The sequence below is a fragment of the Procambarus clarkii genome, chromosome 39 (assembly GCF_040958095.1).
Source record: "Procambarus clarkii isolate CNS0578487 chromosome 39, FALCON_Pclarkii_2.0, whole genome shotgun sequence".
Lineage (NCBI taxonomy): Eukaryota > Metazoa > Arthropoda > Malacostraca > Decapoda > Cambaridae > Procambarus > Procambarus clarkii.
In genome coordinates this window covers 2,575,068-2,602,291 of record NC_091188.1, presented here as the reverse complement: position 1 = coordinate 2,602,291, position 27,224 = coordinate 2,575,068, and the positions used below count along the sequence as shown (strand labels likewise).

Sequence of the window (27,224 nt, the reverse complement as noted above, 5' to 3'; positions counted from 1 at the left end):
ACATGTGGGTTTGGGGGGAAGCTGCCACTCCGGGCAGGACTCGGGCAGGTGGTCCCACATGGTCTACATATGTGGCCCCGCCCAGGCCACATATCTAGCACGTGAGCCACATATTCAAAGGTGTCAAAGCGTCACAGATAAAGCTGGTGCCTATCTTAGCCAATCAGGGGGATAACAAGTCACGCAATTGGATCTAATTGGCTGCAATATCAGATAAGATTTTGAAACCAATCGAATTGAAGCGTGTACTTTTCTCAGGGAGTCTAGACCGCTTCTTACGGACGGAGATAAGTACTCTCGCCTCGGCAATCTGTCCAGGCAGGCGATTCGCGAACTGATGCGCTCTGCAAGACGGTATTTGGTGCTTCATACTCGTATATCCGGCGAAAAGCACTCATTTCTCTATAGAAAACGTGTGTGTAAAGATACGAGCTCAACCGCATTTATCTAGCATAAAAGGAAGACAGGGAGACACAGGGATGTAAAGCCCGGTGTTGTGGAGGCTTAGAGGGGCTTGGGTGTGCACGCAACATGAGCCTCCTATCGTCAGCTGTGTGGGAATATTGTTGTCTGGACTATACAGCTTTTGATGTACGAAGTCTTGACTCAGAGTCGAGGAGGAATTCAAGATGTATAATCCCTTCTTTGAACCAAACAACAGTGTAGGCGTTTTACCTTTTCGTTCTGTGTTCTGACCAATCACGCTAATGCATGAACAGTGTAAATTTAGCACAGTCTATGATTCTCTTGCTCGATCCCTAGTGTTTATTAAGGTAGGGGGAAGGTATGGAGTTCTTAGCTTGATTTACTACTTATTCTTAAATATATCATTCTTTATTGATAGTGTGCTGTCATGATTCTTCACCTTTTTCACCCTTTCTCCTATCACAATCCTTATCATGACCACCTGTCCTCCTCTTCCCTGTTCTTATCTTGCGTTCCTTTTCAACTCCTCTTTTTTTCTTCTCCTTTCTTTATCCTACTCTTCCTTCTCGTTCTCCTCTGCTTTCTTACAGCTCTTAATACTTTCAACTCCTCCCCTCTCCGGTTCCTCTCAGTCTCAGAGTTTTCTTAAGTGTGTGGGGGGCGGGGCGGGAACTTTCTTGTCGCTGAAGCCACACGGGAGGAAGATGAGCCTAGCAAGGAAGAGGAGGAGGAGGAGACATCAGGAAATTAGGAACAATTTTCAAAGTGAATAGAAGCACTAACAGTAGCATCAGCAGCTGCTGTTATTTCCACACATCTTAAGCTGCTGCATCTTTTCTTGAGAGACAGAGTGCATGGGACAAGCTTGTATTTTCACATTTTGTCATGTAGAATGACTCCTATAAAGAGTAAGAATATTTGAACGCATTTTCATGAATCGCGATGTGTTTGAATGGCGACAAACCAGCGAGCGCTCTTCTGTATGACCTCCTCGTGTGTTTGACGGCGGGCTGCTGCCAGTACTGCTTTGTTATGAGAGCTGGACCACTTCCACATGTGTCGAGAAGAAAACCCTTGACACCAGGTCGTCACCGTTGAAGATCAGCGTGACAGCCTCTCCCACCTCTTGACTTGCACTCACGCTTCTTGATACACATCTTGTTCCTCCTCCTGCCCCACTTAAATAACAACACTTAATTATGGATGAGAATTCCGGCGTGGGCCGCTGTTGACAGCTTCCTGAGGGGCTCACACAGTCTCTGGACTAGAGTTTACACTGTCGTCTCTTACTGAATATATATATAGTGTGTGTGTGTGTGTGTATAGTGTGTCTAACCTACGCTTAAAAGAACAATGTATCAATCCCGTCATTTAATGCTATCCGGTAATTTTCTCCATACATTAACAATAATCCTGTTTCCAAACCAGCATTTACCCAAGTCTTTCCTGTACCTAAACTTTCTCTTCAACATTAACAGAGGTTCGGTAGTACTCTCAGGTGAGGAAGCAATGCTCCGTCGGGTACTGGGAGGGACCAGAGTCATTGTGGTGCATATATGTGTATGTATATATAGCGTGTGTGTGTGTGTGTGTGTGTGTGTGTGTGTGTGTGTGTGTGTGTGTGCTCTGGGGAGGAAGTCACTGGCAGCCTGCACCTCGTACTGCCAGCATTGTGGTACTGTCCGACCGTCGGTGTTGGGGGAATATGTTCTCCTGGGCTCCGGTACGTTCAGACCTTCTTCATTCGTGTGCGCTGTATCTGTCTCTCTCGTGTGGTCTAAGTGCGTCACTCCTGTGTACTGTGTCCTTCGTGTGCTCAGTGTGTGTCATTCGTGTGTGCTGTATCACTCGTGTGCTCTAAGTGTGTCACTCGTATTCACTGTCACTCGGGTGTTGTGTGTCGTAGTTGATCGTATTCAGAGATTAAAAAAAAATGGAGTTTAGAAAGGCAAAGTAGTGAAGTATTCGAAGAATGTGAGGAAGACGACCCTGGTAGCCTGGTGATGTGTATGTCTGGTCGACCAGTGGCTCGGTCTGGTGTTGGACTTGAGGCCTATTGACTTCTAGAGGGTTATTAGACCTTACACTTGCTTACTGACCTACCAGCAAGATTTCTTGAGTCTTAAACATAGTCCACTCTCGGTGTAGATACACCGAGAGCGCAGGGTACACCTTTCAGTGTATCACCAAATGGTTTGGTTTAGTATTGGGCTTAAGCCCCTATCAATCGCTGAGGGCTATTAAGGTCACCAGAATAGTTTATTGACCAGTCATTAGGTATACTTTAGTACTCAATATAAACCAGGACAAACGTAAACTCACAGTATACATACACCGGGAGGCGGGGAACACCTTGCCAAATTCCAGACATTTATATAGCTCGAGACTCCTTGTCTTCCACGTGTACTTTACAAACACCAAAACTGTGTTAGTTTGAGAATTATGTTGCCCTCTGTATCTACATATTTCCTGCTTATATTGATGTTTAATCAACTTACTATTGTTAACAAGTTATTCGTAAATAAACATGAAATTCTCATAGCACTTTTAGCATATGGATAACGTGTAAATCTTGTTTTAAATGAAAATGTACAAAAACTAAGCCATTTGGAGGACTCCCTCCTGCAACCTGTCAGCAAATTCTTTCTTGTCTGATCCATGTGCTCTGGACGAGTAACATTTTATTAATACGATTCATCCGATGTATATAAATTCAACTCATGCACCTAAAATTATAGTACTTATAGCAACTATTTGGCCCAGCATATCAGTATGGGGTGTTGGACCCCCAGGGCTCACGTTTGGTATAATTGAATTAGTCCAAATAGCATTCTCTTACATAGGAAAAGGAATTAAGAAATCTACCCTAACCTAACTTAACCTGTCCAAGCAATACTAGGACTTATACTCGTTGTCTTATGTCTAATATAGCACATATATATATATATATATATATATATATATATATATATATATATATATATATATATATATATATATATATATATATATATATATATATATATATATATAAAAGAGTACCACCTCTAGCTGGAAGAAGGGGGACCCATAGCCTCGGAGGAAACCACGCATAACGCATTAGAGGGAATGTTTAGATCCCCACCAATACAGTTTCTGTGTGCTTTTCTCCTACCACCCCCTTCCTTTTTTATTTTTTGTGCTTTATTATGCATTTGATGGTTACATGATATACATGGGTTGATACAAAAATAATAATGCAAAAAGGTGATTAAAGGTTATGGATCTCTTGAAAAACACAACAATGGGAAACATTGATGAATGTCACAGACGGGTTCGATCATTGTTGCAAGTCAAACACTTCTTCGAATTCCTCTGAAGTTGGACTAGTGCCCAAGACGCAACAGGCATTTCCCCTCTGAATCGCAACACTGAGGCGCTGGAACAAGAAACTTTTTGCTCTCTGGTCTTTTGTAGCGCTGATCAATTTGTCCCCCAATTCCTATATATATATATATATATATATATATATATATATATATATATATATATATATATATATATATATATATATATATATATATATATATATGTGTGTGTGTGTGTGTGTGTATGCATAACATATATATATTTTGTTATACCAAGCCTAGGAATCTTAAAGTTTGAGATTTGACTTTTTTCTCGGATTATAAAATTGTTAGTACAAGACGTGAACATTTTTGGGTCCGAGAGTACTCTTGGACCCTCGGTACCCTCGATCAAATATATCACACAAGAAAGAATTTGCTTACCATTGTTGCATGGAGTCCGAAGTGGCGTCCGAGGTAGGGTTCGAGATTGAGGACGAGGTGGAGTCCAGTGTGGTGAAGGACTTTCGAGCGGTGGAGGGAGGTGGTGTCCGGGGCGGACGAGGAGGGCCCGTGGTGAGGCCAGGAGGGACGCTGGCACAGTAATGACCAGGTACAGAGATGGTAATGACCGTGTTCCATGATAGTGTCGTGACGACCCCGCTTGTCAACACTTGCCAGAGGTTCCAGGTCGTGTTTACACCAGAGAAGCGGTCTTTACGTCCTCTGTCACCCTTGGAATTACCACCCTAAACACCCCTGCAACAACTACCCTCAAACACCGCTGCAACAATGCCTCCGACGTGTTTCATTAAACACGCCGGAGCACACCTCACGAAACCCGCTCCTGTGCCAGGTAAGTCCACTACGGGCTCACCATAGGCCGTGCTACTTGGAACTTTTTGTTCCAAGTAGCTGAATCTAAAACAACAACCTGACGGAACCTGTCTTGTGGTCTACTCCACCGAGATCATGTGCGACACTGTCCGGTCAGCCAAGTTCCAGCGATCGAGTGCCACTTACCACTCCAGGTGAGTGAGAGGCTGCTGTCACTCCAGGTGATCGAGAGTGCCACTTACCACTCCAGGTGATCGAGTGCCACCACATCAGGGGGATCGAGTGCCGCTGCCACCTTCATGATATCACAAAATCGTTCAGAGTTAGAAACATTAGAAAGTTATCTTTCTATGTTATAATATTCGATCTAACAATATTTCAATCAATAATGAATTTAACAACAGGCCAATATCTTTCCTTTCCCTCCAATAATATATAAATATAATTAAATCATACATAATATTAATAAAAAAATGCAAAACTTAATCCCTGTTGAAAAAACTTGAGGAACGCTCAACATAGTGAACTAACACCGGTGACCCGCCAACAGTCTAGTGGAACCCATTCACTTGGACTGGTCGGTATATATATAGAGCGATATTCTCGCTTCTTGCAGCGTAGGCGTTCGATCCCCGATAATCCATGAGGTTGGGCACCATCCCCCCCCTCCTCCAACGTTCTCATCTGCCAGCTCCTTCTCCAAGTCCATTACAGAACCACTGACTGCGACACTTGGGTTTTCATAAATTAGTTTATAGCTCAATGAGGGAAAATTCACTATATGCATCAACTGCATATTTCTGAGCAAAAATGTGTGTGTGTGTGTGTGTGTGTGTGTGTGTGTGTGTGTGTGTGTGTGTGTGTGTGTGTGTGTGTGTGTGTGTGTGTGTGTGTACTCACCTAGTTACTCACCTAGTTGTGTTTGCGGGGGTTGAGCTCTGGCTCTTTGGTCCCGCCTCTCAACCGTCAATCAACAGGTGTACAGATTCATGAGCCTATCGGGCTCTGTCATATCTACACTTGAAACTGTGTATGGAGTCAGCCTCCACCACATCACTTCCTAATGCATTCCATTTGTCAACCACTCTGACACTAAAAAAGTTCTTTCTAATATCTCTGTGGCTCATTTGGGCACTCAGTTTCCACCTGTGTCCCCTTGTGCGTGTTCCCCTTGTGTTAAATAGACTGTCTTTATCTACCCTATCAATCCCCTTCAGAATCTTGAATGTGGTGATCATGTCCCCCCTAACTCTTCTGTCTTCCAGCGAAGTGAGGTTTAATTCCCGTAGTCTCTCCTCGTAGCTCATACCTCTCAGCTCGGGTACTAGTCTGGTGGCAAACCTTTGAACCTTTTCCAGTTTAGTCTTATCCTTGACTAGATATGGACTCCATGCTGGGGCTGCATACTCCAGGATTGGCCTGACATATGTGGTATACAAAGTTCTGAATGATTCTTTACACAAGTTTCTGAATGCCGTTCGTATGTTGGCCAGCCTGGCATATGCCGCTGATGTTATCCGCTTGATATGTGCTGCAGGAGACAGGTCTGGCGTGATATCAACCCCCAAGTCTTTTTCCTTCTCTGACTCCTGAAGAATTTCCTCTCCCAGATGATACCTTGTATCTGGCCTCCTGCTCCCTACACCTATCTTCATTACATTACATTTGGTTGGGTTAAACTCTAACAACCATTTGTTCGACCATTCCTTCAGCTTGTCTAGGTCTTCTTGAAGCCTCAAACAGTCCTCTTCTGTTTTAATCCTTCTCATAATTTTAGCATCGTCCGCAAACATTGAGAGAAATGAATCGATACCCTCCGGGAGATCATTTACATATATCAGAAACAAGATAGGACCGAGTACAGAGCCCTGTGGGACTCCACTGGTCTGTGTGTGTGTGTGTGTGTGTGTGTGTGTGTGTGTGTGTGTGTGTGTGTGTGTATGTGTGTGTGTGTGTGTGTGTGTATTTTCCAATTAATATTTGCTTATTTTATCTGTAATTTGCGAAAAACGTTATTTAACTTGTGTAATTGAAACAGTATAATTCATTCGTTATACAATTCAAAATATTATTCATGTCCATAGTGTTTCTTGAAGAGGCCAGTGATGCATACAAGTATTATTTTTACACACTCCTGGAGCAATATGCCGGAATTTCAATATGGAGCCCAAAAGACGTCAGCCGAGCCATTATACTTGGTGGCATTATACCCACTCTAGTTATAGAGATCTCTGTGGTTAGGTCCCAATAGTGCGTGGCGCGCATGCGTGATGACGTCATTCATTTACAAAAACAACGATATTAATAATAAAACATTTGGGCTCGGTTCAAAAATCTCGGGGAAAAAATAATTTGACAGGTAGAATTATGAGATAATTTTACAAATGACATGTTGTTTGACATAAGAACATGTGCTCGAGTTGTTTATAAGGTGACGGGCGCGCTTTCTCCCCGCGCCTCGTGCGGGGTGCGCATGCGTGATGACGTCATATGAGGGCAGCGATAACGGCTGTAAACAAAATTTATTTTCGCGTCTGGTTATTATTTCTGGGACCAACAAACATTTGAAAGTATTAAAAATTGCTGGTAATTTTGCAAATTATATGTTATGATATGAAATATTCAAATATGGCTCTTCCCCCCCCCCCCCCCTAATCCACATATCCCTTCATCCCCCCTTCCACATCCCCCCCTTCTCCCCTCTCCTATTACTCTTCCTTCCCTCTCATCTCCCCCATTTTCTATTTTCTCCCTCCTCCCCTTCTCTCCAACCTGGAATAGATATTTCCATTTATTTCTAGTTCTGTAGTCCCTGTGGCGCAGTGGTAACACACTCACCCTATTTGGCCTGGGTTCGTGTCCTGGCCGGGGAGGATTGACTAGGCGCCAATCCTTAACTGTACGCCTCTGTTCACCCAGCAGTGAATGGATATCTGGTTGATAAACGATTTGGCGGGTCGTATTCCAGGGAGAAATTAAGATTAAGGACCTGCCTGAATCGCTATGCGTGCTGGTGGCTGTGCAAGCATTTAAGAACTGTTGTTTATATAAATAAAAATAAAATTATATAGACTTGGTACCCGGTTGCACTCAGGTCATTCATTCCCCCCCCCCCCCTTCCATTGGGCTGGACGGTAGAGCGACGGTCACCCTTCATGCAGATTGGGGTTTCAGTCCCCTAGCGTCCAAGTGATTGGGCACCATTCCTTCACCCCCCCCCCCCCGTCCCATCCCAAATCCTTATCCTGACCCCTTTCCAGTGATATATAGTCGTAATGGGTTAGCGCTTTCCCCCTGACAGTTCACTTCCCTTCTCTCTCTCTCTCTCTCTCTCTCTCTCTCTCTCTCTCTCTCTCTCTCTCTCTCTCTCTCTCTCTCTCTCTCTCAGTCTCTCTCTCTCTCTCTACCCGCTTATAGCGTGTAATAATCGTGTCACTCTTTTTCCCCTCATTAACAGTACACAGCAGCGCTACTGCTGGTCCTAGCAGCAACAGCGAGAACCTCGACCAAAGGACAGCAGCAGGAGCAAGGTGACATCACCTTCGACCTCCTCCAGGAACCGGCAAAACCCGACCCTGCAGAGGATGCCGTCGTTCGCGACCTTCTCCGGACAGAAGACGACCCCGTAAAGGCCAGCAGCCCTGCAGGGGACGACTCAACAAATTCCCATCCCGAGGAAGATGACGTTGTCTTGGACCTCAGTAGTCCTGAAGCGGCTGGTCCCGAACTGCCCGCGGACAGTCAAGAGGTCTCTGCTGCAGGTGGGTCCCCCGACCTCGACACCATTGTAGCAGGTGGGTCGCTAGAGAGAGAGAGAGAGAGAGAGAGAGAGAGAGAGAGAGAGAGAGAGAGAGAGAGAGAGAGAGAGAGAGAGAGAGAGAGAGAGAGAGAGAGAGAGAGAGAAAGAAACGGAGAAACGTGGCGGTAAACGTTGACCAAACACAGCAGGCAGTAGAGACACACTCAGCTCCCAACACAGTCAACTAAGCCCCCGCTTGTATTCTTAGCCCGAGAGAGTGAGAAAGTGAGAGGACCTCCCCTGCTCCTGCCTCAGGTACCCTTGGCTGAGACCATCGACCCCCACACACTCTCAGCCAGCCAGGGAAGCAGCCCCGTGCTCCCTATAGCCAGTTATAATACTAGATAAGACATAATACATTAATGAAGTGAACCGTTAGTATATTAATACACTAGTTACCGCTCTTACATTTCCCTCTCCTAATTATCTCCCAAACGATGAATTTTTCTCTAATGTACTTAGTATGCCGTTTTTTGTTTTTTTAACTTTTGGGTACATTGAAGTCAGGCCAGTTTTTATTATTTCAATATATGTTCTGCACAATTTTGGCCCAGATAATCCACTATTTCTTGTAAAACGAATACTTTTCAGGAAATTAGATATGGCGGAAGAGCAGTCACTGACACTCAAAGGAAAGAAAGCAGGAGATAACGATTTATAATATAAGCCAATTAGGACACATTCCCCAAGACTATGTCCGTGATTGTTCTGTAATAAATGATTTCAGAACAAATGGTATGAGACACTCTGAGCTCAGTAACTACCTCAGACACTCAGGAATATTGGAGGAGTGTTGAGTGTGTCTTAACTCAATGAGACAACACTCATGCCTTCTTGTCTCAGTGTCAACACTGACGCTTCACCGTGACGTGTGTCCCAGCATCACGGAGGAGGGAGTCATCCGGAGGAGGGAGGGAGTTTTCAGGGGAAAGCGCCAAACCATTACGAGTATATAGCACTGGGAAGGAAGTCAGGATAAGGATTTGGGATGGGACGGGGGGAAGGAATGGCGCCCAACCACTTGGATTGTCGGGGATTGAACGCCGACCTGCATGAAGCGAGACCGTCGCTCTACCGTCCTACCATCCGGAGGAGAAAACATTCACATAAATTGCAACTACCTTAAAAGACCAGCACCATCATTGACCACCAAGTGCTCACGTCAAGTCTAACTCTATCAATATCTACCTTCGAAGTCTGAACTTTTGAAATTATAAAACTGAACACCACGAACGTCAGACTCTTTATATTATGCAGCTCTAGCACGAAGCCGCGCCCCCTCCCCCTCCTATCCCCAAAATACCAAGCAGGTAGGCGAGTTTTAGGAATTAACATACAAGAGAAGATTAATGAAACTGAAGTTCCCATCATCGAAGTAAGGCACCAGCAGGAGGGACATGATCACAACTTACAAAATACTCGGTGGAATCGACAAGGCAAAATAAAAGTATACTTGGCGCCTCCCAAGACCAATAAAGGAGGATGTCTTGGCGCCCCCAGGACCAATAAAGGGGGATGTCTTGGCGCCCCCAGGACCAATGAAAGCGGGACCTCGGCTCCCCTAGGACCAGTAAAAGGGGGGAGATCAAGGCGCCCCCAGAACCGGTAAAAGGGGTGATGTTCCGGCGCCTCCAGGACCAATGACAGGGATTTGTTATTTACCCATAATTATATTATAATAACCCTGTCTCGTAATATTTTGTTGAAAAACAATCTGTTACGGCCAATATACATAAAATATAATATAAATATGATAAACAATATACTCTGGCACCTTCACCAATATATTAACACCTTCACCAATATATTAACACCTTCACCAATATATTAACACCTTCACCACTATATATATTTTATATTAAAGTATTACTACACATATTTACAACAGTGTCTCTTTCACGCAGGACACAATACATTAGCTGTGTTTATCAATCTCGGTGAATCCACTTTCCAGGTACACGTCGTCCACACTTAATGGCAAACACCGGCGAGTTCACCTGCATTATGGGCCAGTCCACACACACCGTATCTTCACGATGTGCCAATACCCCGCCTCCGCTCTCCACTGGCAGAGGGTTTCAGCAACACACTGACAGGGTCTCAAGTAGTCACATACAGGGATAGCTAGCACCCTGGCATCTCAAGTCGCTTACTAGCAACACTTCTCAACAGACGCACCACTGTCGTCTGGTAACTCTTACTGGCCAATCCTGGGTACGTCGATCCATACAATACTGCATACATCAGCAGCTAACACACTGCTCTAATTGACGGCGGCCACTTAGTCTTCTCACAGGACTAAATCGAGAGTTCTTGGACTGCCCAAGGTGAACTGCCCTCCTCGGCGCAAATGCCTGCTTATGTCACCTGTGTGAACATAAAACGTCATTAATTAGATGGACAGTACACTGGGTGTACTATCCAATCGACTTGAGAATGGTCCAGGACGGACCGAAACGTCGTCGTCCCTTCACCTTCTAGTGTGTGGTCCGGTCAAAAATACACTGGGTGCCCTTGATAACACCCTTCCACCGGCGAATTGAAATTGTAACTTGTAGTCACAACCTAGATGACGTTGATCTCGATACACCACCCACCAGAGGTCGTCCTCGTCGACTTCACATTCTGACTGAAGCAGGAAACCGGAACGGTTCACTGATACATGCCACCAACACCAACACATGGCGTTGTCTGCGTAGCATTCAATACCGGGGAGTTGGAGTGCAGACCACTCCAACTCCCCGGTATTGGAGTTGGAGTGCAGACCACTCCAACTCCCTGGTATTGGAGTTGGAGTGCAGACCACTCCAACTCCCCGGTATTGGAGTTGGAGTGCAGACCACTCCAACTCCCCGGTATTGGAGTTGGAGTGCAGACCACTCCAACTCCCCGGTATTGGAGTTGGAGTGCAGACCACTCCAACTCCCCGGTATTGGAGTTGGAGTGCAGACCACTCCAACTCCCCGGTATTGGAGTTGGAGTGCAGACCACTCCAACTCCCCGGTATTGGAGTTGGAGATGGCTCTGAAATCGCCACTCTACACTCCGACGATGGTGTCGATACCGTAACACAGTCCATCGGAAAGGAAAGGAAAGAGGAACATACCTTAAGCTGGAGGAGTTGTGTCCCGCGATGAGCTAAAAAGGCCTTACCTGTAATGACAGAAAGTAATTATTAATGCCTATTGAAGTTCTTATATGCACAATATAATCATATACGACATATGTAATATATGAATGGTCACATGCATCCCCATGTTGGTATGCAAGAGGCGGAGACGTTGGTGACCTTGAAGCTCGAGGTGATGCTTACCTTCTCCTGAAGGAGGGTTGTGCTGTCCGTAGTGGGGTCAGACAAGGGGGGTCAGCGCTGCCCCTAGTGAGGTCAGACAAGGGGGGTCAGCGCTACCCCTAGTGGGGTCAGACAAGGGGTCAGCGCTGCCCCTAGTGGGGTCAGACAAGGGGGGTCAGCGCTGCCCCTAGTGGGGTCAGACAAGGGGGGTCAGCGCTGCCCGTAGTGGGGTCAGACAAGGGGGTCAGCGCTGCCCCTAGTGGGGTCAGACAAGGGGGGTCAGCGCTGCCCGTAGTGGGGTCAGACAAGGGGTCAGCGCTGCCCCTAGTGGGGTCAGACAAGGGGGGTCAGCGCTGCCCGTAGTGGGGTCAGACAAAGGGGTCAGCGCTGCCCCTAGTGGGGTCAGACAAGGGGTCAGCGCTGCCCCTAGTGGGGTCAGACAAGGGGGGTCAGCGCTGCCCCTAGTGGGGTCAGACAAGGGGTCAGCGCTGCCCGTAGTGGGGTCAGCGCTGCCCGTAGTGGGGTCAGACAAGGGGGATCAGCGCTGTCCATAGTGGGGTCAGACAAGGGGGGTCAGCGCTGCCCCTAGTGGGGTCAGACAAGGGGGTCAGCGCTGCCCTTAGTGGGGTCAGACAAGGGGGATCAGCGCTGCCCCTAGTGGGGTCAGACAAGGGGGGTCAGCGCTGCCCCTAGTGGGGTCAGACAAGGGGGGTCAGCGCTGCCCGTAGTGGGGTCAGACAAGGGGGGTCAGCGCTGCCCGTAGTGGGGTCAGACAAAGGGGGTCAGCGCTGCCCGTAGTGGGGTCAGCGTCAACACTACTCCCCACGTGCTCACTAACACAAATAAAAGCGGTGTTTCCAACATTCACGAATCACTCACAAAGATTTAAATATCCAGTACGAGAGGAGAAACACAGCATGAACCGCAAGTACCCAACAAGTACGTAATTTTGCCACAGCCATAAAAAGGGAATATCCACCATTTATTTCCAGTAAATCACTAAACGTTCTAAGAATTACCATTCAGTCACGTTAACATGTCTCCGTGGTGTAGTGGTAAGACACTCGCCTGGCGTTCCGCGAGCGCTATGTCATGGGTTCGTATCCTGGCCGGGGAGGATTTACTGGGCGCAATTCCTTAACTGTAGCCTCTGTTTAACGCAACAGTAAAATGTGTACTTGGATGAAAAAACGATTCTTCGCGGCAGGGGATCGTATTCCAGGGACCATAGGATTAAGGACTTGCCCGAAACGCTACGCGTACTAGTGGCTGTACATGAATGTAACAACTCTTGTATATATCTCAAAAAAAAAAAAAAAAAAAAAACATTTAGTAGCGGCGTGTCCTGCCTTAGTGTCTTGCGTATTCTTCACAATGCACTTTCAGGATTTTGTTAGACACGAAACTAACAATAAAAATACTCGCAACCGTAGACCACAACACTGCAGTTTGCTAGTCCACACACTAATGTTAACTAACTCGCAGTTTTTTTTTAAATCCCACAACATCCAGTCTCGGTGTGACCGAACGCTTGGGAAGATTTTCAAATACACTTTAGAGACATCTGTCAGAGTCACAGTGTCACAGCCCTCACAACACAGCCACCACAACACAACCATCACAACACAACCACTACAACACAGCCCTCACTCGCCCGCCAAACTAGAGGATCCAGACAATCTTCCTCTCGAGTTTCCAAGGAAACTGCTAATAAACCCATTTAAAGCCAGGTGGTGCTTCATCACAGCCCAGGGTCAAAACACCGACCACGTGCTTATCTTAGTGCTTGTGGTCGAATCACATTGTAGTAGGTATTTCGCTTTTTTTAATTTAAATGCGAATAAATCAGCTGGTCGTTGTAAACACTGATTGGACTCACGTTGACCAGCCGCCGACTGCCAGTTGTTGGCGTACGAGAATTCCTAGACGATGGTTCTTGCCCCCTCCTGTCAGGGTGGGTGTAAGAAGCCCTCTGTACTTTGGTACATTTGTACCTACGTAGGTACAAATGTACCAAAACGGTACAATTTGAAACTACTGTATTATAAGGCACAGTTTAAACAATTTAGTAGAGCAACACGTAAGGATGACAGCCCGTTCTCGAAGTTGACATTTCAGTATTTACACCATGATAACATAAGACTTAGTATTTTAACTTTACCACCTTCCTAACACTGAAGTCAGCCTTTGATATTGCAAAACCGACATGTTATCTTGAGTAATCTTGTGAGAATGAATATTGGTGGTCGGCTTCGTTGTTGGATCAGGTTACTTATCCAACAGAAAGTCATCTGCATTATTCCAGGGATATAGGAGTGTAACAAGAGACTTCGAACTAGGCACCTACATGGAGATATCCTCAGCCATCAGTCCTCAGTTATAGTCCTCAGCCCTACCTTATTTAATATCTTAATAAACGCGCCGTGAAATTCTATGCTAAGCAAACTCAATGGGGGAGCATCATTAACTATGCTGATGAGATAATGGTACATAAGAAGATACTAAGTATCTGCCTTACAAGTAGGTCATCGCAGCACCCAATCCCCTCATTGCTTGAAGGTACACAGGGCGGCTGCCAGCCACGGTACACCCACGGAGAGAACTCGCATGTATTTATTATAACTATATTTTGAGTGATTCCGTAAATTCATGCAAATGATGTCTTAAAAACAATAGTTTACTCAAACATTTGGCTTCGTGGTATACACGTAAACTTATTTAACTAAACTAGCGCATTACATTAGGTTATTACCTTCTCATTTTATTGAATACGAAGTTAATTTATTTAAGTCCTAACTATGCCTTCCTTAATCTCTAAACCTTGTTGAACCTCTGCTCACGTGTTCGTCCTGCTTACCATTTGAAGGCCACGGAGAAGACAAGTCCAACAAGGCAGGTGATAAGGACCAGCTCGGCTACAAGGACCAGCTCGGCTACAAGGACCAGCTCGGCTACAAGGACCGCCACTACAACAATCACGACCAGGACAATGCCAAGGTAACAATCTAACTTACATTCTGCCATCCAATATCTGGTCCAATTCATCTTCTCTTCCAACAGTTAGTGACATCTACAGCTCATTAGCCTCATATACACAACACAGTACTTAAGTTTTTACTATCAAACGTCAATAAGTTTCTGACGTTGTCATCAAACTGTCGTTGTCATCAAACTGTCGTTGTCATCAAACTGTCGTTGTCATCAAACTGTCGTTGTCCTCAAACCGTCGTTGTCATCAAACTGTCAGACCTGCGCCCTCAATCCGGAGACATCGTGAGAACACTAACCTCAGTCACTGTCATATCTTCTTGGCTGACACGGCAGTGTATCTGTCAAAGTCACTTCTTGAAGGAAAAACTAAATTGAATTCACCACTGTCAGTCTTACGTCTCGGTTCTCTACATGCTTGATTATTTTATTTAACTGGCGTAATATGTGAGTTATATGTAAGTATTTTTTTTAAATTCTTAAAAAAATTATCTAAACTTTTAGATTGAATGTTGAAGAAGGCTCACAAATTTATTCTTGCTAGTCTCGTCAAATATTAACACTTGCATCGCATTCAGATTTTCAGATTTTTCCCCTTTGACTGATGTGACTTTGTATAACTAACAGGGCCCTCATGATAGCCAGGACAAGAGGGCCAAGGGTCCCCACGATAGCCAGGACCAGAGGGCCAAGGGTCCCCACGATAGCCAGGATCAGAGGGCCAAGGGTCCCCACGATAGCCAGAACCAGAGGGCCAAGGGCCACAACGACAAACCCAAGTACCGTGTGAACGTTCACAAGGAAGGGAGTCACCACTACGGCCATCGCAATAAATCTCATAAAGATAAGGTAAGAATTACCGTAAATTATTGAATAAACTAATGTGATATAGTTTAATGTAGTGGGTTGTAGTCATGCCGAGGAGCGACCATCATTTACTTTCTCACTTGTGTGGTTCAGGGGAATAACGATTCGTACCGTAAGGAGAAGACTCTCCACAACAACAGGAAGTTCGAGCACCTTGAGGCCAAGAAGCACTTCGACCACCGCGACGCCAAGAAGCACTTCGACCACCGCGACGCCAAGAAGCACTTCGACCACCGCGACGCCAAGAAGCGCTTCGACCACCGCGACGCCAAGAAGCGCTTAGAGCACCCCGACTCCAAGAATCACTTCGACCACCGCGACGCCAAGAAGCGCTTAGAGCACCGCGATGCCAAGAAGCGCTTCGACCACAGCGACGCCAAGAAGCGCTTAGAGCACCGCGACGCCAAGAAGCGCTTCGACCACCGCGACACCAAGAAACGCTTTGACCACCGCGACGCCAAGAAGCGCTTCGACCACAGCGACGCCAAGAAGCGCTTAGAGCACCGCGACGCCAAGAAGCGCTTCGACCACCGCGACACCAAGAAACGCTTTGACCACCGCGACGCCAAGAAGCGCTTCGACCACCGCGACACCAAGAAACGCTTTGACCACCGCGACGCCAAGAAGCGCTTCGACCACCGCGACACCAAGAGGCAATCCTTTAAGTACTCTGACCCTGGCATCTCCACTAAGGCCACCAGGAGGCGGGACTCCAAGAGCGCCTACAACAAGGTATGTGAAGAAACATCGGACTATAATCGTTTTAGTTTTAGGATTTTTAAATTTATCATCACAATGTTGAGCTTTTAATATCTAGTACAGTTTTAATATTAAAACAAATCTGTATACATATCTTGAGCTTTCTTCTCGCTTGTTTAACTACTGTAGTTTTGATTGGTTTTAATGGTTTTAAACATCTTTACTCTCTAGTAGCAATAGCCACTCACTGTCGCACTCTTTTGAGTGTGTCTCGAAACTCATCTCTGCTTCGAGTCCATCAGCAATAATATAGATATGCCTTAGAGTGCCTCAGCCATAATATAGATATGCCTTAGAGTGCCTCAGCCATAATATAGATATGCCTTAGAGTGCCTCAGCCATAATATAGATATGCCTTAGAGTGCCTCAGCCATAATATAATGCTTTCATCACTAATGTCTATAATTTCTCCCTTATCTCTATCTTGTCTCTGTAGAGGGGTAGCTCGATCAAAAGTGACGTTACAAGTAGCGATGCAGGGTCGAGTGAGAAACCTTCTGGGGTCTCAGGAGTGACAAGGAGCACCGTGAACAAAATCCACTACAAGAGAAAAGCTAAAAGTGTCGTTCGTCATATTAAAGGTGAAAAAGAAAAGGCTAAGTCATCGAAGGTACAGAGCTCTAGTTCAAAATACAAGAGTTTAAGAAGCTCTGAAGCAAAATTTCAGAGCGTGAAAGATTCCAAAGGGAGATATAAAAGAGCTCAACAAAATAAGGCAGAGTCGAGAACAAAATTTAATACTACTCAAAAAATTAAGCCAAGAGTGAAGGGAGATAGACAAAGAAATGTTAGGAATACAAAACATATTTCAAAACCAAAATTCACAAAAGCACCAGAGAGACAAAGAGGTCAGAAAGAACAAGGCCAAGAAAACAAATTTGGCTCTACAGATATTGGACACAAACAGAGACGTGAAAATGTTGCGAAAGTTAGTAAGAATAAAGCCGCCAAGGTAATAAAAAAGACAAAGTTATTACATTCTTCTAAGGAAACAAGTCGTCAGTATTCTCAGAAAGAGAAGTTAAGTAAAGGATCTGGAGAGCTTTCTCAAAGACGTCGGGGAGGCAAGAAGCCGCACAAACCTCTCTTCAGTTTTGTTCACCGGGAAACACGAGAACAAAGTGAAGAACAATTGGCAAATTTAAAGAAAGAGAGAAACAAAAGAGAGATCTCAGCATCCGTCAACTCGAAAATACGACATCGTAAGTCTGGTGGGTCAGGGCGCAAGGAAGGCAGGAGAGGGGGGCAACGCAAGCTTAAATCACACCTTGGGAGCTCCCAGCGGCAAAGTGAGAGAGAAAACGATGTAAGTCATTCATTGCATTTGAAGCAGCTGAGAAAAGAGCCACACGCGAATAAGATTAAGAAGAAAAAATCAATTACAAACCGGACAAGAAACTGGAAAACCTCGAAGAGCACTACAAGACGCAATCGTCAGCTTCTTGGAAAAAACAATAAGAACAATGACATAACACCAAGAAGCGAGAAATATCAAGAGAGTGTCACAAAAAATCGAACCAATAACGAAAAAAAGTTCAAATCTCAAGCCTTTCAGGGGAACTACGGCAGAAAAAGCCACAACCCTCAAGGGAAGATGAGACAAAAACAAAGGATTATAAGGACTAATCTTAGAAAGCGAAAAGTGAAGATAAGCGATGTCAACATTGACACCAAAAGGGAAAGAAGAAGTGAGACAAAAATCAAAACAGACCGCAGCACGAGGAAGAACACTGCTAAGAATCCACTAAGTGGCAAACTTCTACGATCAAGGCAAGACGCAGGGAACAAAATAAATCGAAGGCAGGAAACAATGAACGAAAGAAATCGATGGAAGGAAGGCAGAAACAAGAGTTTTCGAAGGCAGGAAGTGAGGAACAAGAGTAATCGACGGCTCGAAGCAAGGAACAAAAGTAATCGGGGGAAGGAAGGAAAAAGCAAGAACTATCAATCGCAGGGAGCAAGGAATAAGTATAATCGAGGGCAGGAAACACGGAACAAGAATAATCCAGGGAAGGTAGGAAAAAATAAGAGTTATCAAAGGCAGAAAACAAAGGACAAAAGAAGCCGAAGGCAAGAAGCAGGGAAAAAGATTTATCAACCAAATATGAGAATAAGCAAAAGGAAGGAATCAAATATCAATAAAAATAGGCGCAGAGAAGAACGTGTATCTAGACCTCGAAATCCTCAAAATCGAGAACACCGGGTCCCTCAACCCTCTCCCCGGGGCCGTGTCAAAGATCTCCAGAACCTTGACAAATCTATCCGGGGCCATGATAAATCTCTCCGGGGCCATGATAAACCTCCCCTGGGGTTTAACAAATATAAACTATTCAAACAAAGTCAACCTCAATTAAAAAACCTTCAAGATACTGATTTTTTCAAAAGACCAAAATCTAAAAAATTGAGAAACAAGACATTTGCAACAGTCAAAAGGAAAAGGAGGTCGTTGTCGCGCAGAAAGTCCAACAACTCTCCAAAACACCTAGAGGCTCATAGAGGTCGCAGGAAGCACCGGAGCTCTGGTAAAGTTACTAACGCAAGAACGTTTACATCCAGAGACGTTACGAGATCACACCGAGGGCAGCAGCAGAGGAAAGAAGCTGATGCAACAATCAGAAGGCTGAAGAATTCGCCTCAAAAATCTAGAAGGGTTGAGAAAAGTTTTGTCCTCCGGAGAAACAAACTAAGCCACAACTCCCCGACAAGAAACAGACAGTTACGAAAACGACTCGAAAACCAGAGGAACATTTCACATGAAAACACAAGAATGAAGACCACAGATCGCAAAAACAAAGAAGCAATTATAAATCACAAGAAAAATGAAAAATTATCCAAGAGCAAATCCAGAAGAACTCGGCCAAAACTTTCCAACAAGACAGAATACAAGGAAAGTCACTTTAAGTCTAAGGACTCCCTACAGAAGGCAGGGAGAGGGAAAATGGGAAGTGTCGAAGGAAAGTTGTTGAGTACGTGTCTCAATACTCTGTCCAGAGTTTGTCAGTTAATCGACAAATGCCTCCTCGACGCTTACCAACCGGAGCGACTCGCAGAAAACGAGATTCGTCGCTCAGGAAAAACGAGACCTCACCGGAGAGACTACGTTAGAGACAACAGCAAGAGGGGAGCGAGGAGAATGATGCGACCATCGACATATATCAAGATACACAAACAAAGAGCCAATGAACGCTATAAGAGCAGCTCTCCAGGGAGAAACAGAGGAACAAAACAACAAAATAACTGGCCACAACACACGAAATATAAACAAAAAGACTCAAGACGCAACAAAAGGCGAAGTTTTGTTGCTAGTAACAGGAGACGCCAGCCATGGGAATAACCCGCACCGGACCCGTCTTGTCAAAGGCTCACCATTAACCAGACAAACTTGCACCGTTATTCATGCCAAGTAAACCTCGGGCGCTTGAGATTTCTGAGTAAAATTTAACTATTCTAAAAAAATAATAATATTTACACCCTCAGGAAGTAAGAAATAAGCAGTGTGCAGACAGTATGATTCAAAATAGTTATATTTAAATCGTCGTAGCGGCCCGAAGAAGTATACATAAGCCTTGGTAAAATAGTTCACTCGGAAAGCATAAAAGGAACTAAATAAACTAAGGCAGAAAAAAAACGGAGAAATAAGAACGGCGAACAAGACAGTCAGGCGGAACAACAATGATGAAATGAGGATTACAAGAACTGGAGACAAGGTTAGGGGAACAACAGGTCCCTGAAGACTGTCGTCCAGAGGGGATGACAGGGACGACGACTCTGCATCAACAACGAGCCACAACCGCTCACAGTCACCATATAGATCCAAAGAATAATTTGAGTAAATTAACAAAAAATAGCCAAGTAATCAAATGAACAATTATATGACAAAAAAAACTGTCTGCCGGTCTTAACTAATATCCGCGAGAAAACTAGAAAGAAAAATGTCTAAAAAATACGAAGCGAAGCTATGGTAACCTACGACCTTTAGAACATCAGACGAATAGTGGGTATAGACCTGCCTCAGGGGATTCTGACAGGACTGACATTAAAAACGATCTCAAGTATTGTGCCAGTGAAGGTAGAGGAGAATCATATTGTTCAGCATTAAGAGATTTAGTCTTATAATTCGTATTACAAGGCCAACAATGCCTTATAATTAATATTATAAGGCATTATTGGCCTTATAATACTAATCGTTTGACTAACAACATCGTTACAGAAGTGTCACCTGTTGATGCGTGATTAGACCTGCTTTAAGTAATATATATGGAAAAGCATATGAATACAAACCAGGAAGGCAAATGAAAATCTGTCGACAGACTATACCAGGTGACACAGATACATGTAAAAGAAGCAGTATTATTCTCGTGACGGGCTGAATACCAGTGAAAAGTCTGAGAGGCCTACCTTACCTTGAGGTGCCTTACCTCACCTGAGGCAATTATAGTCTTAAATATCTCTACCTGACACGAGGGAAAATGAGCGTGGAACATGAGCCAAATACACAAACAAGTAATCGAAACAGAACAAATCAAGCATTCTGCAGAAGATCAAAGGAAGCCAAAAAGCAAGAAGGTGAAGGGACAACGACGTGTCGGTCCGTCCTGGACCATTCTCAAGTCAATTGCGAATGGTCCAGGACGGACCGAAACGTTGTCGTCCCTTCACCTCCTAGTGTGTGGTCTGGTCAATATACTGTAGCCACGTTATTGTGATTCATCGCCTGCAAAAAGCAAGATATAATAAAAAGGGAGTTTAAAGGCGTCAATAACTAATACGAACACAAAAGCCGCGAGAAGTCAAGAGAACAACAGCATCATCTGGCCGAGGTGTAAAGGAACGCCGGTGTCGGCGCAGCTTCGGGTTGCCCGTGGACCAGAATAGCCAGGTGAGACCGGGGGTTGTTGTGAGACCCGCGCACCTGACACTCCTCTGCTTGTCTGCTTTGCTGCTCGAGGATTTCTTCAGATAGTTTTTGTTTTCCCTCTCGCTCTGTTTAAACTTACTAATTTGCTAGTATGGGACATTATAACCTTCTAAAACACTAATATTATGATGATATTCCACTTGTATCCCTGTCCGTACAAGATTTTCTCTCCCATCAAACTAATTAAAACACAGCATTCCTGCCCCGTTCAGATTAATTCCAAATATAAAAGAATGCAAAATAACAACAAAAAAAAGTTAAAAAGAATTTAGTCAGACAAACACACTCTCACGCAGGCAAAAAAATCACACAACATAACAGAAGCGCAACTCGCCTAAAGGCTGCAGTATCAAAACGTAAATACAAAATTGGTCTGTTTAATCGCAATATTCGGGATAATGTTAAACATTCTGAAAAAACTCAGAGGTAACTCGAACTATATTGTGGTTACGCCTTTAAATTAACCATTTGTATAAAGGTTATCACTGCTTTCACTCCTCTGTGTTCATGAGTATGTGAGTGTAATGCTTGATGTATACATTCCCATGTGTATATAATTTTGTGTAGCACTTTTGTATATATTGGAATTTCAGCTGAATGCATGTGTTTTTGTTATTATTTGCATTATTATTATTATGTTAATCGCTTCCTATATTCACTTATTTTTCTAGACGATGAGTCACAATAACGTGGCTGAAGATATGAAGACCAGGGGTCAGATTGACGAAGCAGTTACGCAAGCACTTAAGAACCTGTACATCTTTTCTCAATCTTTGGCGGCTTTGTTTGCAATTGTTAAACAGTTAATGAGCTCCGAAGCACCAGGAGGCTGTTTATAACAATAACAACAGTTGATTGGAAAGTTTTCATGCTGGTTAACTGTTGAATAAATGTAACCAAAGCCGTCAAAGATTGAGGAAAGATGTACACGTTCGTAAGTGCTTTCGTGAATCTGGCCCTAGACCACACACCAGTAGATGAGGAGACGATAATGGTCTCCTGGACCATTATCAAGAATCTATAATATATTAAACGGATCAGATTATAGTAGCCTATCTTTATACTTTGCTGTGTATTGAAATGTCATAAAGTGATGACCAAACCCCAACTCTGAAGATGGAGAAGCGACGCCATTCTTCTGAGTTGCGGTTTGGTTTATCAGCTGCGTAATGAAGCTTGTAATGTTTAAGCACAAAATAGTGTTTTGAAAATTTAATTTTCCCGCTGAATATGTGGCGGGAAAAGCACTCAACGATATTACTTCCGGTACAAATAATTCTGATTATACTTTCCAATTTTCTTTATTCCATTACTTTGTTTTGAAATATGAAAGAATAACCGGCAACAGCCTTGTATTGTCGATATTTTGAACACTGGCGGCGATAGATAAATTAAGCATTGGTCAAGATTTTTCAAATAGCGCATATAAATGTTGTTTAAAATCTAGTCTTTCTGTTGCTGAAAACAAAATGGTGATGATATAGAAATCAGCTGGATACCGTTATAGTTGCTAAATCTCATGAAGAAAAATATCTGGGTGTTGTAATTAATGTGGATGCATATATGAGATAGAAATAAAACATCCGATGTTATTCTTCAGCATTATATTGTCCTTGTTAGGCCCCATTTAGATTATGCAATTCGGGTTTGGCCACCGTACTATAATGGATATAAATATGCAGAGGGAAATTCGACTTGAATTTCCCTCTGCATTCAATCGACTTGAGAATGGTCCAGGACGGACCAAAACGTCGTCGTCCCTTCACCTTCTAGTGTGTGGTCTGGTCAACATGCAGAGGGAAAGTTAATATCACTTCAACTAGTAATAGTAGCAGACATCCATCAGTCTCAGGAGACTATGGAGTTGCTCTCTGGTTGTCGGTCTGGAGTGGCCTCACCAGGGCGCCAAGCCAGGGTAGGTTGATACGGGGGAGAAGCTGTTACCCAAGCAGCAGGTCTTCCCTCTCCACGTCACCCATGTAGTTTGACTCCACCTTAAATATTAATTATTACCTACTTGGAACCTCAGCCTGGATCATCCACACCCGCCTATATACGTAAAACTTAGAACAAATCCTAAAATATTATTATTATGAAAGCTGAAAATAATTTGTCTTCCTCGGCCTGACAGCTGAGTGGACAGCGCTTCGGATTCGTAGTCCTGAGGTTCCGGGTTCGATTCCCGGTGGAGGCAGAAACAATTGGGCAGAGTTTATTTCACCCTGATGAACCTGTTCACCTAGCAGTAAATAGTTACCTGGTAGTTTGACAACTGCCACGGGTTGCTTCCTGGGGGGTGTGTAACAAAAAAAGGAGGCCTCGTCGAGGACCGGGCCGCGGAGACGCTAAGCCCCGAAATCATCTCAAGATAACCTCTTTTCAAGCTTAAGTTTTTGGAGTGCTCAAACCCGTTCCCTCCCTCAGCACGTTCCCTTTAATACTTTATTTCATAAGTGTTGTACAAATCTATGTCTTTTTTCCCCATATATAATGGTACGTACACGAACTATTAAATACTTACACGTGTATCTATCTCAACTGGCGTCTCTCTCTGGGAGACACAATTAATATATTATTACCAGAAAAAAATTCAATAACTGAATCCAATATTTGTACATGTATATATAAAACACTAAAAATATATATAATTATAAAATATTTATAATATAACCCCTGACAAAGTATGTAATATAAAAATTTAAGTAATATAAAAATAATTAATATAATAATAATAATTATTTAAATATTAATGTTAACATGTCTAAGAAATAGAAGATAAATCAATAAATGGCATTAAAATCTTAATAAAAATGTTACTTATAAAATGTTTAGTGGAATAGATATTTTCTTAAAATACAATTTAAGGGTGACTAATATAAATCCCGTCTCTTCCCTTCTCCATAGAGAACACGAGACGACCTTAACCACAAAAGGAAGAAGGATCACATAATGGCCCAGTACGGAGATGGTCTGAAGAGCCACCAGGGCCATCATGGCGGTAAAGGCCATTATAGACACGAGGTCTATACTGGAAAGATACGAGACTACAAAGTCAGTTATGGCCAAGATAACAGCAAGAAATATAGTCATGATCACAAGAAATATAACCAAGATGATCACAAGAAATATAATCAAGATGATAGCAAGAAATATAGCAAAGATAGACACATGAGATATAGCCATGTTCATATGAAATATGGCCAAGATAACCGCAAGAAATATATTCAAGATGCCGACAAGAAATATGGCCAAGATAACAATAAGAAATATGGCCAAGATAACCACAAGAAATATGGCCAAGATAACCAAAAGAAATATGACCAAGATAACCAAAAGAAATATGGCCAAGATGCCCACAAGAAATATGGCCAAGATAACCAAAAGAAATATGACCAAGATAACCAAAAGAAATATGGCCAAGATAACAATAAGAAATATGGCCAAGATGCCCACAAGAAATATGGCCAAGATGCCCACAAGAAATACGGCCAAGATAACCACAAGAAATATGGCCAAGATGCCCACAAGAAATACGGTCAAGATAACCACAAGAAATACGGCCAAGATAACCACAAGAAATATGGCCAAGATAACCACAAGAAATATGGCCAAGATGACCAAAAGAAATATGACCAAGATAACCACAAGAAATATGGCCAAGATAACAATAAGAAATATAGCCAAGATGCCCACAAGAAATATGACCAAGATAACCACAAGAAATATGGCCAAGATAACAACAAGAAATATGCCCAAGATGCCCACAAGAAACATGGCCAAGATAACCACAAGAAATATGGCCAAGATGCCCACAAGAAACATGACCAAGATGCCCACAAGAAATACGGGCAAGATAACCACAAGAAATACGGCCAAGATAACAACAAGAAATATGGCCAAGATAACAATAAGAAATATGGCCAAGATGACCACAAGAAACATAGTCAAGATACCCACATAACATACGTTAAAAATTCCAGTCACTGGCAGCATGATCATGGTTTGAACATTTGTGTTCACCATTTATCACGTTACAAATCACACCCTCCTCAAGTGACATTATTACACACCAAAACCAAACACTAATCAATTAATTTCATGCGCTATGGTACCCAGAGTACAAAATAATGTCGTAGGATGGACAGTAGCGGCTCAGAAATATCCTCGTTTCCCCTGCGTAGGATGGATAGGTCAGGTAGGTGGTGTGGCTCCGTGCTTTTTAGTACCCTTTATTTTGTACGTGGTGGCAAATCTAGAGAACTGTCTGGGTCACACCGGGATCGCGGCTGCCGGTCGAGCGGGAAAACTTTCGTCGTTCAAGCGTACCTGGGCGGACTTCGATCTCGTGTACTTCCTTGAAGGTAAGCTGCTTGGGCACTCTTGAGTCGGAAGTCGCTCCATGCAGTCTTCAGGGCTCCGGGAGCTGCTTCCGCTTGCTGGCGGCGTAATACCCATCGGTAATACACTACAATTACCCTTGGTCGCTCTCTCCGGTTCCGCCTCAACAGCCACTCGAACTCTTGAGAGCTTCAGGCACATCGACAGACTTTAAGAAAAAAAAGAACCCTTTCGGCTTCATTCATGTATGTAGTGAGGCAGCTCTTGTGCGGCTTTCCTGACGTCTGTGACTCGGGTCTAAGATGCCTCGAGAGACCGCCTTCAAAAGCACTACAGAACTTCGAAAACTTCAAGTCTTTCTAAGAAGACATACTGATTTTGACTCTTTAACTGTCTCGTGGTATTCATTGTGTGACTACCAAAACATTCTTCAGTATGCACAATGATTCCTCCTCATACGGAAGCCTGATCAACAAGGAACATGATATATATATATATATATATATATATATATATGTTTCATTGAATATGACCGCATATTCTGTATTTATTATTTTTTGGTTTAGGGCTTCTATCCCTCTAACTATTTTCTTAGCATCAGGGCTTAATTGGAATAGGAGTTCTCCAAAACTCATTTTCGTACTTTTAAGGTGAAGAAAAGAAGTGATTTACTATAGAGTGTATTACACTTATTTGTATAATTTGCACGACGTATTTGCACGACGTCGTGCAAATACGTCGTGCAAATTATACAAATAAGTGTAATACACTCTATAGTAAATCACTTCTTTTCTTCACCTTAAAAGTACGAAAATGAGTTTTGGAGAACTCCTATTCCAATTAAGCCCTGATGCTAAGAAAATAGTTAGAGGGATAGAAGCCCTAAACCAAAAAATAATAAATACAGAATATGCGGTCATATTCAATGAAACATGTTTGAAAGAAAACCTGCTGCCAGTATACACCAATATATATATATATATATATGTCGTACCTAATAGCCAGAACGCACTTCTCAGCCTACTATGCAAGGCCCGATTTGCCTAATAAGCCAAGTTTTACTGAATTAATATATTTTCTCTAATTTTTTTCTTATGAAATGATAAAGCTACCCATTTCATTATGTATGAGGTCAATTTTTTTATTGGAATTAAAATTGACGTAGATATATGACCGAACCTAACCAACCCTACCTAACCTAACCTAACCTAACCTAACCTATCTTTATAGGTTAGGTTAGGTCAGGTAGCCGAAAAAGTTAGGTTAGGTTAGGTAGGTTAGGTAGTCGAAAAACAATTAATTCATGAAAACTTGGCTTATTAGGCAAATTGGGCCTTGCATAGTAGGCTGAGAAGTGCGTTCTGGCTACTAGGTACGACATATATATATATATATATATATATATATATATATATATATATATATATATATATATATATATATATATATATATATATATATATATATATATATATATAGAAGGGGTACCACCTCTGGTGCAAATGTAGGGACCCATAGCCTCAGAGAAGAAAATAAAGAGTACTCAGAGAAGACCTTTTGGATCCTCACTGAACACTTTGATATTTTCTTCTCCTACCACCCCTATTCTTTTGTTAAGTGTGTATATTTATCTAACTTTATTTGAAAATGTCATTACACAAAAAAAGTTACAAT

At 43.3% G+C, this 27,224-nt stretch overlaps 1 protein-coding gene across 3 annotated transcripts; it reads left to right on the top strand.

Moving 5' to 3' along the window:
- The first annotated feature begins 2,068 nt into the window (after positions 1-2,068).
- Positions 2,069-26,040, top strand: LOC138372724 (trichohyalin-like). Of its 3 annotated transcripts, none has more exons than XM_069338294.1 (6): positions 2,069-2,149; positions 8,047-8,383; positions 14,547-14,677; positions 15,296-15,517; positions 15,629-16,267; positions 24,117-26,040. In XM_069338294.1, the coding sequence occupies exons 1-6, from the start codon at positions 2,132-2,134 to the stop codon at positions 25,296-25,298; spliced, it is 2,529 nt and encodes an 842-aa protein (XP_069194395.1). In that variant the 5' UTR covers positions 2,069-2,131; the 3' UTR covers positions 25,299-26,040. The 3 variants fall into 3 exon arrangements, with proteins under 3 accessions (XP_069194395.1, XP_069194394.1, XP_069194393.1); XM_069338293.1 differs by lacking the exon at positions 24,117-26,040 and adding an exon at positions 16,731-21,168 and having other exon boundaries at positions 8,047-8,350; XM_069338292.1 differs by lacking the exon at positions 24,117-26,040 and adding an exon at positions 16,731-21,168.
- The last annotated feature ends 1,184 nt before the right edge of the window (positions 26,041-27,224 follow it).

Excerpts from the sequence above, each read along its gene's own strand:
- LOC138372724 (XM_069338292.1), top strand. Across the intron at positions 8,384-14,546 it reads CCTCGACACCATTGTAGCAG|GCCACGGAGAAGACAAGTCC; the intron begins GTGGGTCGCTAG and ends TACCATTTGAAG. Across the intron at positions 14,678-15,295 it reads ACGACCAGGACAATGCCAAG|GGCCCTCATGATAGCCAGGA; the intron begins GTAACAATCTAA and ends TATAACTAACAG.